The sequence below is a fragment of the Embiotoca jacksoni genome, unplaced genomic scaffold (genome assembly GCF_022577435.1).
Source record: "Embiotoca jacksoni isolate LCO1_2020_lvr unplaced genomic scaffold, fEmbJac1.0.p SCAF_18, whole genome shotgun sequence".
Classification (NCBI taxonomy): domain Eukaryota; kingdom Metazoa; phylum Chordata; class Actinopteri; family Embiotocidae; genus Embiotoca; species Embiotoca jacksoni.
The window spans coordinates 195001-207500 of record NW_027185318.1 but is presented as its reverse complement, the minus strand read 5'-3'; the positions used below and the strand labels follow the sequence as shown (position 1 = coordinate 207500).

Here is a 12500-nt window from a genome sequence, read left to right as displayed (position 1 = left end):
TGAGTGTGTGTGTGTGTGTTAGTGAGTGAGTGTGAGTGAGTGTGTGTGTTGGTGTGTGAGTGAGTGTTTGTGTGTGTGTGTATGAGTGTGTGAGTGTGTGAGTGAGTGAGTGAGTGAGTGAGTGAGTGAGTGAGTGAGTGAGTGAGTGAGTGAGTGAGTGAGTGAGTGAATGAGTGTGTGTGAGTGAGTGAGTGAGTGAGTGAGTGAAAGGGGAGTTGGTCTTAAAGCTTCCGGTGGTTTAAGCGGCAACAGTGGTCAAAAGGCTTCCACCTCAATCCCCTATTTTCCCTCCCGTAACAAAATGTGATCATATTACAGATATCTTGATGTCATATCCCACTTTACGGACTCAGACAGAATAAATCCTGAAGTCATTCATATTACACATTACAAAATACTTAAGAGTGGAGTGGTATTGGCTGTCTCTAAATGCCGAGACATGTCTGCAGGACTACTGGAGGTTACAGTCCTCATCTACCACCCATCACAAGCCTCCAACCTCAAAATGTGGTGAATGCTTTGTGCCAACACACAAGTTCCTTTCTGAAACTGGTCCAAAACCATTCAGTCTGCACCACTGCATTCCAGTGGATTTATCAGTTGGCCAATATTTGCTGGAGTGCTAATCACTGAAGCCAAGTCTGACGCGTCTGGAGTGACTCCGGGGATGAGAAACGCCAGTCGATGGCCTCCAGTCACTGAGTGTAATTTGTTTGAAGAGGACATCAAATCTTCTCTTCATCAATTCCCTTCTGTCTGTAAGTGGTGTTGAGACAGACTGTGTTCTTCACTAAATCATAAATGAAATGATCACGAGTTGGATTGTTGGGGCCAGACACTATTTGTCTGCGTATGTGTGATTGCGTTCCTGCGTAGGCCACTATGTCTCCCGGTTATACATCTGGGAGTCATGGTGAGCCATTAGTAGTCAGGAAAGCACCCAGCGTAACACATGCCACTGTTTCCTCCCCTGGCACTGATACACCTGTAGGCCTTTCTTTCAAAGACAGCCATCTCCATTTTCAAACATCAAAGTTGCCTTTGAGAGAGCAATTCGCACCGAGGCTGAGCCTTTCATGTGATTTGTGGAGCATGGGCGTGGCCCGGTGGGGGCAACTTAAAGAGATGCACCTGGCAGATGTATGAGCTGAGCACCCGCACACGCAAATACATACGCCACAACATGCATGCTGTCTTTTTGTTTACTTTACAGAGAGACTGCAATATCACAGGAAAAATAACACAGCAAATGGCATTGTTTGTCTATTTGCATACTTTGTACAGTCTGTGTGCCAAATGCAAATAGAATCAATCCTCCAACTCCGATATGCACCCTGTCATCCCGACTCCCCCCCACGCCCACCATTCTCCTCCCGGAGCTGTGAACACACCCAGCGAGTAAACAGAGGCAACAAAACACGCCGGTGCTTCTGTGATTCTGGTGGATGTGTGAGCCTTTGGGTGGGAAAGTGAGACAGCTTTATCTGAATGTATGCAGGTATTTCATGTACATTATACAATTCGTTAGGATGTATTCATGTGTATCATTTTCAAGTATCATCAGACAAGTTGCCTCTTTGACCTCACTGAGGAAGAACATCTTCCTACATCTCAGCATTCAGCAAGCAAACATCTTTCTGCCAATCTGAACAAAACGTTTGGGTATTTGGAAAAAAACTGCAGAATATTTTGTCTTAAAGGTGGGTTAAAATATTAGTCATGACTGGCCAGTCACATTCATATAAAAATAGTTCCTTAGTCGGAGCCATGTATTAATTACTAAAAGTAACTTTGGTGTCACACACACGCACGCACGCACGCACGCACGCACGCACGCACGCACACACACACACACACACACACACGCACGCACACACACTTGAGCATTGATTTTCATACACAGATAAGATAATCTGTCCTCATGCAGGTATTGTTTTTTTCTCTCTTCCCAATTTCTAAATCAAACAAACACAAATTGTATTTATGCTTTCTCAATTTTTTTCAACACCTTCAAATCTGCATACATGTAAATCATAAGCTTATCTTTTTGTTTCTTTTTTTCCACATTGAAAAACTTTACTTTCTTAAAAAAACAAATATTTGGACACATTTCAATACTTTCATGCTAATTATTTTTTCCGGCTCAAAAATTGTGATACACACAACACACACCCCAAGGTGGGATGATTATTTGTGAAGCTCAAAATCTTTCCAACTGTTTTTGGATCTTATTGCCTGACTGCAGTAAGTCCTTCCCAGGGATTCATTCCTTTTAGTCAAGAGATCCAGAAATAGGACGAGCCCTTCCCTTGTGGTAAACAGGAGCGAGAAGGGCAACAAAAATGTTGTTGAGGGATTGAATGGTGAGAATAGCCCTGCTCAAGAGAATGATGCGTGTATGTGTATGAGCTGTTGTGTGGCGGCATCTGATTGCAGCGACAAACAGGGAGGGACTCGACACTTCAGCATCTGTTTTCCTTTTTTGCATCTCTCTTTTTTTTTTTCAAGCACAGCATGCCCTTTCTTGTTGTTGGGTGTTCTCGGTTGTTAAAGCTGCCGCAGATAGAAGCGGAGGGAGAGCTTTCATCAGCAGTTGCAACAGTTGTGCTTCCAGTTGGGCTCAGCAGAAGTTTGATAGTAAAGTATGATAGATATATCAGGGTGGTTGTCAGGGTGTGATGACGAATGCCGGATATGTGATGAGGAAATCAGCAGCAGGGGTGACAAAAATACTTCGCTGAACATACTTTCTGTTCAGGAACAGAACACCGTCTGCGTGTGTTAATGGCCGTCTCCATGTGTGCGTGTGTCAGCATGTGAGAAGACATTAATGTGCACATCTGTGCCCAGATAGTACGTCTATATGTTACTGCTTCAAGTGTTTTCATGAGGCATGGTGTTCTTTGTTACACTGCTGCAGGCAAGCCACCGCTGCAAAGTCCTGTCCGTCAGGTTCTCCTGACTGGATGAGTAAATATAAATACAAATCTCCTCCCCTGCCGTGTCTCGGCTGGCAGCCATGCAAATGCAGGCGCTACACAAACAGCCTGTAGAACCCCACGCAGGCCGGTCAGCAGCCCGGTCAGCCCGGCCAGCAGCCCGGCCAGCAGCCCGGCCAGAAGACAGGTGAGCACCGCGCCGGGCCAAGTGTGGCTTCAGGCTGTCTGCACCAACATGTACCATTCAGGACACATTGTGTGGCATGACTGATGAAAAATAGAAAGCCATGATCAAAGCAGTATTAAATAAAATAAATAATAAATAACTGTCTCTGAGGGTGAGTTTTATAATGAACAAATGCTGTTAGTTTTATGTGTTGGCAGTATTGCTTCTCTACTTTGGCTCAAAACATTGTACAGCTGATATAATGTGGTGCCTTGTGGTTACAGAAGAATGTCATTATTTGTATGTTCCTAATAATGTCTGAATGATAGTGAGTGTTCCTGTTCTTCGACTGTGTGGAGACATGAATATTTTACTCTTAGAATGTGCTTCTTGTTTAAAAACGAGGGGTCATTTATTTCATCTTGTTTGATTTCTATTTTAAGAAAACTCATCTCGGCCTCATATCAGAAAGCTCATTCAAAAGTTTATCAATGACGAAAAAATATGCCACATTTCACAATGCTTGCTCTATTAGCTGTTTGAATTTCCCTGAATCTGTCTTCACTACAGGGTATCTGTATTATTTGAATTCATATTTTAACATTTTCACAAATTAACAATTTCCATCTATTTCCAGAGTTAAACTGATTGAGGTTGAATTTCATAAATATTGAAATCATACTCAAATGCATATTTTAATGAGCCTTTGCCAACGTTTTCATGACATTCTGTGAATCCCCCCTCGGCACAGTGTAACAGAGTTTAATGGAGCCCTAAATTCCTCCTGCCCTATATTAAACAGTGTCACTTTATAGCACCCAGCGCCAGTGTAAAAGTAGCACGGCAGCTCTGACACCTCTGCTGGAGCCGTAACATGTTGACAGACAGACAGACAGGAGACAACCTTTATGTGCACAGTTACTTGAAGTCGAGACTCTTGCAGATGCACATGAGAGCGCATTTATGCACGGACACACACGTTCTGTTTTTTTTTTTTTTTTCTTGAAACAAAAGACGATCAAATTGAAACCATCCTCACACACACACATAACCTGTTTATTATTATCTAGTTCCTCCCATCTTTGGAGTCACAGTTCTCTTTTATACCTCTGCAAATAGCGTCGAGCTTGGCAGGGGGGTTATGCCCCTCTCTGGTGCCCCTCGGCTCCATTTGCCAGCCATCTCCCTTCTCATGTGGCACTAGCTCCCACTCTCTCTGTCCCTTCTGTGTTCAGTTTTGACTTTGCTAAATCCACCCTGTCCCAGATATCCATGAGCACGAGCTCCAGCTGTCCCCCCGTTCAGAGACCACTAAAACCCTGCACTCTAGAACCATTATAAGCACAGACCATTAAATCCTACCCATCTCATCTATCCCACCTTGAGCGCACAAAAAAATGTATGCATATACCCACATACAGCTCTAAATGTCACCAACTCATGTGAGTAACACTACTTCCCACCTTCCCTCACGCCAGTAGATTTCAACAAGATGAGAAAGTAGCTGTGAACAATGGCACTAAGAGTTTTAGCACGCCGAGCCTCCTGCCAGCGGTAACAGTGGCCGCAGTCTGCCCTGCGTTAAATCAACGAGCCACTTCTGTGGTCGGGCATATGACCCCTCTGACCGGCACTGAGGAAGGTGGGGATGAGAGGTGGGTGAGGAGGAGGAGGAGGAGGAGCAGGAGCAGGAGCAGGAGCAGGAGCAGGAGCAGGAGCAGGAGCAGGGGCAGGGGCAGGAGCAGGAGCAGGAGCAGGGGCAGGAGCAGGAGCAGGGGGGGGCCACTGTGCTGAACCACCTGAGGCTTAGAGACTCTCTCAGCTCCTCTAAGTGGTCTTGCGTTATGGCTTAATATGGTTTAAAGTTTCCTCGGACTGGGCTCTGCCCCTGCTGAGCACGCATACACAAACCTGCATTCTAGTGAGGACGATATTCTGCCCTGCAAAGCTTCTCCAGAGGCTCACCGTAACAACTACACGCCTAACCCAAACCATTCTGATCGTCACCTCAACAACCAACTATTAACCCCATAATAAATCAAATTAAAACTGGATTTTTGCACATGATAGTGAGAACAGATTTGTCCTCCACAGTGATGTGATGAATGCATTGCACACAGCCCAACATGCACACATGCTATCAGACTTGCTCATGTTAGATTTTCATATAGCTATCACCTGCATATGACTCACACAGTTTTTTTAGCATGTAGATACTGACACCATCACTTTCAGCACCAAGAACAGCTGTTCCAACTGGAACTGTGGCTCAGCAGCACTCTCATCACACCACAGTGCACGCAAGCAATAACAATAGTAATGAAAGTGTGTGTCTGAGTGTGCGTGCGTGCGTGCGTGTACTCACTGCGCGGTTCCCGGGGTCCATCCACGGTGACTTTGATGGCGCGGTGGTAGGTGGCCACTTGTGGAGGTCCGGTGAACACGGTGATGGTCAGAGTGAAGCTCTTTCCTGCAGCAACATGTTCATGATAATTATTTCACTCTCAATGAATTTTTCCCAAACCTTCATTTTCCCGCTCTAGTTTGCAATTACAGCCTGCTTCTCTTATTCGACTTTAAATTATCACCGGCTTTTGTCCCACTGCAGTCTTTAAATTACAATTTTCAAAAAGCAAGGGGGGGTAGTTGACTAATAAACAAAAACTAAACGACAGGTAAGCTATGGGCGACTCTTTTTTTTTTTATTCGTAGATGAGACCGTTTTCCATTCATCAATTCACATTTTATTATTAAAAGTAGGCTCAATATAAAAGGCCAAAAGAGTCTTTTGGTGAGAACGAGAGGAATATGTCCTCCACTAGAAGATTTTTGTGAACAATCAGGCTTTTAAAATTATTTTTAGTCCAGGACATTTGGTTATTTACGCCTGAACATTGAGATGTTTTGATTTAGCCTACTTAATATAGCACGAAACTGTTGCTCAGCAGGCCTGTGTTCTACCACAACATCCTACAAAAAGGCCTGTTGATGTGAACATTTTTATTCAGCCATTACACACAAGACTCATAAATACTGAGTATTAGATTCTAAACTGCATCATCGGTGGGAAGGATTATTTGATTAATTGCTCCAGGACATGCATTGGGTCGGTAGCTTTTCACCCACCCCTCTGTTTTATACCATGTCCAAAATTATTTGTATTATTATATTTTATTATTTGTATTAAGGGAATTTTTGCAACTGTGCACCGTGATGCAGGTCAGATGTTTTGGATGACACCGATGCACGTCAGTTGGCAAAGTCAGGGCACTCGCCGCACCCAAACCTAAATGATTCCACGTTTGCAGATTTATCTTGGTAATAGACAACAGAAATCAGACCCAAACTGACAGAAAACTAATTAACAACCATATATTAAGGCGTATCATGGACCAGAGTGTCCTATATGTGCATTTAATAATGTTTTACATTTGCTAAAAAAAATAATAATATAGCTACTGTCAGCTGTCGGTCGTTATTCTACTTAGACCCAGAAATATGATCACTTGATATTATTAGTCCTCTCCAAACGTTGCTGCAAATGGTATTCAAAGCAAAGACATTGTGTGTGTGTGAAAGTGTGTGAAAGTGTGTGAAGAGTGAGGCCTTAGAGGTTCAGCTCACCTCGGCCGCTCCTGCCCACGAAGCGCAGGTCGTTGAAACGGGCCACCTGGTTCTTCATTACGGCGGAGGCGTTCCTCAGCTCGGCCGAATAGTTCTCATCGTTACCGGCCATCACGGTGACCAGAGTCCCGTCGGGAACATCACCTAGAGCCACGACCTGCACGAAGGAAAGAGCAGGCGGTCACTCTGGGTCACGAAACCAAATGTTCACCCGGAGCGCTTAAAACCGCATCCGGCTCTCATAATATTAAGCAAGGACATCGTAATAATTTCACCACAATGTCAACAAAAACATGTGCATAGATTGTTGCTATAACATAGATATTCCCTAAAGTGGCATATAGACTACATCATTCAGTGTTGACAATTGAACTTGAATACAAAATATAATTGTATAGCATTCATTGGCCAGTCTGCTATTTATTTCCCTGTGTTCTTATCGGACCTGAGCCAAAGGATTTAGACAGTGGAGTTTAAATTTACTCGGGCACAAGTGGAGCATACAAATCACATATCTTCCAGAATAATACAATGATAACGCGTTAGCTGCATTTGCTTCCCTTACTTTCCCTTATTTAGGATGTTATTTTTTAGGAAAGCGCAAAGCCCAAAAAAAGTATTAATTTTCTACTTAAAAATGAATATAATGTAAGTGCGTCCTTAAAGTGGTTGGATTTAAATCTGTTTTATTCTTTATTTCCCACTGTTAGAAAAGCCCGATGTGCATATAATAAATTATATTTAGAAGTCATGTTTCTTGCCTTGAAAGCTACAGGGAGCGTCTTGTTGCACCTCCAGTGAGACGGGAGGACGGAGCAGAGGAAGTTTGGGCTGTCGGTCCGAACCAGCTCGCCGGCGTGGTCCGCCAGGACGTCCACCACGTTCCTGGTGTCCGGTCTTGACCTGAGGGGCCCCGAGGTGGCCATGGCCCCGTTGCCGTCTCCAATCTTACTGCAGGGGAAGGACGTGGAGGGCGGCGTGAACCGTCTGGTAGTGGGCGGCTCTACGGGAATATGCATCACAACAGCTTGGGTCAGTGCCACCTGACTGGGTCGTGTCAGAAGAGCAGAACTCTTTGGAGGAAAAAAGTGGTGTTTTTTTTGGGTGTTTTTTCTCTCTCTTTTTTTAGCCAGACACTGCTGGTCTGAAGAGTCCGTCTGAGCGCAAAGGATGGAGGGAGAGCGCAGTGAGTGAAAAGAGCCGTGCTATCTGAACTGAAACAATAACCTCTGCTGACTGTTTCTATATCATCTGCACATGATGTGAGCTTCACGAACACCAGGGTTGTTCTGTTTTTCACAAACTTCAGCAAAAATGTTCAAACCAAAGTTGTCCAAAGTCTCTGACAGTGATGAACTTGTCTTATATCAGCGCCGTGGATACTTTCAGCCGCGTGGAAACAATAGATCAACACGGCAAACTACTTGAGGGTTCACTTCATTGCAAATCAGTGAATGAACCCCCTAAATAATTTATTGCCGATCGTCGCTGACGATCTGTGACTGTAACCAGGTAATCCAGCCGCGATGTAAAAAGTGAAACAATCCCGCTGACTGGCTGTCTCGGCTTAACTTGAAAACAAAAAGGATCTCTACTAAACAGCGAACATTGATCAGATTCCTCCTCAGGTCTCACTATAAAACCGCTTTCACCGCTGATAAAAAAAACAAAAACAAAAAAAAACAAAGTTCAATTTCTCAAACCCGAAATTCTACAGTCAAACTGTTGTTGAAGTACAGTACTGTCCCTTTGGTGCGTCAAAGTTCTTGCAACCCTGTCCCCGTCGGATGTTGCCACAAAAAACAAAGCAATGTTGGAATAAGAGAAACGGTCCCGTCGCTCCAGTTGGATTTCCTTTCAAAGTTATCCTTTAGCGCAGTGTTAGCGCGCAAGAAGGAGCCGTGAGGCTGAACAGAGTGGAGAGTGCCGCGATATTATTTTACCCTAGTCATTTTAGTGTTTAGTGGTTGGGAGTGTGGAGATGATTTCCACCAATGAATCTGCTGGGTTGGGCTTTCATCAGACCAATCAAACTCTCGGGTGCTCCGTCTGCAACCCTGTACTGATGTCACACACAAGTTGAATTATTGATACATATGTGTGCGTTTTTGCTTTTTATGTGCTATAGACGGACGTTAACAGGCTACAGACAGAAATTAAGAGACAATATGAGTTCAAATGAAACGTGGTTTTTTGGGGTTTTTTTTTTTTTTTTAAGAAGAGACACATTATGTAATGTAGAACAGAATAAACATGAATTATTTGGATTTAAATCGATTTTTACAATACAACCGACAATCTTTACGCACTGATGGAGCGATGAAGCAGCTCTATAAATGTGTAAGACGTTAAATTTGATGGCCTTCAATGCATCGAAATTAATCCTGCTTTTGAACAAAGACATTTCTGTGTCGAGATTATGATTTATTTATTTTTTTAGCACGCCACCTTGTATGTAATAATACATACGATAAAAGTTCCATAGTGGGTTATCACACCACCTTCTCTGACCTCTTTTTATTTAATCTGTTTCTAGTTATCTAAAGAAGGCTTGAGACTGCACAGGCCTGTGGTTTTAATCCCATGTAATCATTTTGAAAAGTTATTATATCTGGCAGCCTCACATCTTTTCCCAAGTAAATAAAATGTTCATAAAGTAAAATTATGGGTTCAATACAGATCTGTATCACTTTAATTGACTGAACGGAATTAAGAAAATTAAAGTAAACAGGCGATTGTTTTTTTTCGACATCAAACGATGCAACAGAGTAATAAGTGTGCGCCAGAGGCTAAATTCATTAGAAACGAACGTTTACCTCAAATGAATGAACCACCCTGCAAATCCTGCGCCATGCTGCTTTCTGACACTAGTTGGCGCATTTGCCTTTTCAATTGCTGTCAGCTCAGACAGTCTGAAGCAGACATTTCATATCTGCAGAGAAAGGAAACTTTTATCTGAGCTCTGATAGTTGGACATCTGAATTCATTTCAAATTTAACCAAACAGTCGAACGGATTCTGTTTTTGAGGTGGTTTTTTTTTGTACCAAGTAGCACCGGTTTTATATTACAATAATATGTTGAGAAATAAAATTATTAACAAAGCAATAGCATTTATTTCTTTAACAGCGAGTTGAAGCCATTTGATGAATCACAAGTAACAATTTTGTCTATAAAGTCAATATTTAGCGACAGAATTTATTTAATTTAATGCATGATCAATTTATAAAACATGGCTTAAAGTAGGCTTCATGTACGCTTCGTTGCTTTGTCTGGTGAACACTGATCGAGGTTATTATAGATTAGGATAGTAGACATTATTTTGAAGTGTTGGTGGTTATTTTTAACAGAAAAATCTGTCAGCTTTGATAAAAAAAATTTTTTTAAAAAACGGCACAAATTATTACTGAAAGTAAAATAAATATTGAACACGTCATTCGGATTGCCATTTGAGCACATTCTAAAATGCGTTCAATGTATTGTTGTTTTATTTGAATAAAAATTATAATATTTTATTCTCCTGCTAGAACACCTTTGCGTGTAAGTGTGAAGATTTTTGTTTATTTGCAGGAAAATGCATAAAGTGCAGTTAAGTAGCGCTAGCAGTCATCTCAGTGGTCTCAGATTTTCCCTTAATTTTCCTTGTAGCAAGCAGAACAGAACACAAAAGAATTTTTTAAAATAAAAGCAAAAATTGGACAACTCAATTTTAAGCAACATTTGATCATTACATTTTATTTCACATTAGCTGTTTATGTGTCCACAAATATCATTATATCAGTGGTCAATGCAGCTTAAACATTCAAAGTAGAAAGGCTGTTTATAGCAGTTTATGAACTCTACTCTGAGAATGTGTTGCTGAAAATTAGTCTTTCTTTCTTTCTTTCTTTCCTTCTTTCTTTCTTTCTTTCTTTCTTTCTTTCTTTCTTTCTTTAGGGCCACAAGAATTTTTTTTTGAAAAAAAGTCTCACTATTTACTGATATAATAGACATACTCTAATTCTGAATCTTCCTTTAAGAGTCCATGTGTTTCACAATTTTTTTGTTTTTTGACTTGAAAATATTGGCGGACTCCAATTCACAGTGGTTTATTAAGTCACTGTACAACAGCAGCTGAATCCTCACAACCCTAACTGCAAAAAATCATATCTGATCAGATCAGCTATCATGCGGCCTCTATTTCGAGTACCGCTCGACTGGGACAATGACAATGCTGGTGATATTCTAGTCCTCCTCCTGCTCCAGTTCATTATTAATATGTGACCACACGCCCCAGCTATACCCTGCTCAGCCGTAATGTGCGCTCCGGGCGCCTGTCATATTTAGACCTCCACATTTCAACATGCAGTTTCTACAGTTTCAGCCGCACAGGCATTGAGGACGGAGCCCGCCGTGCCCCTGAATGATTTTTAATGATCTGAGTGGGTTGAGCTTGAAATCAAGACAGAACTGCTGGAGGATATGTGAAACCTCACAAAGGCCTCAGCATGTAGGATTCTTACCATTCAAGGATAAAAAGGAAATGGATCCTTCAGATATAAATCAAGAAATCACATCAATTTTTACTGATAGTAACACTGAAGACTTGTGACTAAGATGCCTTCATTAGTGTATTCCTGACCTGATTCAAATAGGCTTCCTTGTAATTTGTTGGTTAGAAAGACACTAGTAAGTACATTTGAAGCAGTTCAAAATCAGTCATTTACAACACTTCAGAAAAAAAAAAAAAAAATAAAAAAAAAAAAAAATTGGTTAAACTAATTGTAGGATTCCTTGAAGTCCTTACAAAGAAACACACCCTCTTCTGTGTGTTGAAAACCAAAGCAAACCCTACTTTATGTTTCATGTGTAATGAGTCAGATTGTCAAGACTAATATGAGTATGATCCAATCTGGCAGAGAAACCTGTGGAAGCCTTTGGGCTCTAAATAAATAGCCTACCTGTCTCTAAATGCCACCCACCCTGCTTTCAGTGCCACTTAAAAGTCACTTTGAAGATGGGGACAGTCTCAGATATGTGGAGCTCCCTTTAAAGTCATTCTTCTTTTTCTGAATATGATCTATTAGCCTGTGTAAACGCCTGGGCTATTTTCAGACAGGGACACATAAGCCTTTGGATGGGTAGCTATTCATTTAGAAAAGGGGGCTTTGGGGGCAATTAGAAATAGTTTGAGGTTCGGCAATGACATTAGACAAAGATTTCTATCTTTAGAGTAGCTGTGGCGGTCACACATTTCTGTACATTCACAAATTACAGGGCAAAGCTTTGGCCCTCAACCCACCGAATGCATTCCTTCCGAAAAGTATCTGCTCAGATTTCAGCCGGGGGTTTCTGCTCAGTGGAAATATGAGTGTTGTGAATGGACGACTTCTATGAAATGGAGTTTTATTCCTTTTGGATTAAATTAGGTCTACTTTGGGGTTTAGGGTATTTTTTTGTATGAATGATGAATTCTGTGGTGGCTGTGGAACGCTGAGCTTGTTTACCCTTCCCTCCTTTTTTCTTTTTTTAATAATAAAAAAAAATGTAGTTATGAAATAGACTTTTTCTGCTTGATATGACAAGAGAGTCTGGGATTAGATTTGTGAGCATGATGTAAGTCACCAAGCCGTTTGTGCCAGTCCCCTCAAAGCCAAATCATATTGTAGCGTCAGAGTGTTTATATGCACATGTATACAGAGGAGCCTTCAAACAACAGTGAGTGGCTGCAGACTGTTTGGGTTTCGGGATCTCGCTACTCTGATGGCTGATTCTTTCTCAAATTTTGATTACA

The 12500-nt window shown here is 41.8% G+C and overlaps 1 protein-coding gene across 2 annotated transcripts in view; it reads right to left on the bottom strand.

The window, feature by feature from the left end:
- The window catches only part of runx3 (RUNX family transcription factor 3), a 51742-nt gene that overhangs the window by 25454 nt on the left and 13788 nt on the right, over positions 1-12500 (bottom strand). For both annotated transcript variants that reach the window (XM_069151843.1, XM_069151844.1), the window contains exons 2-4: positions 7491-7732; positions 6730-6886; positions 5471-5575 (exon numbers count right to left, since the gene is read on the bottom strand). In XM_069151843.1, coding sequence (XP_069007944.1) covers positions 5471-5575; positions 6730-6886; positions 7491-7732 — 504 coding nt within the window. The remainder of the gene's footprint in view (positions 1-5470; positions 5576-6729; positions 6887-7490; positions 7733-12500) is intronic.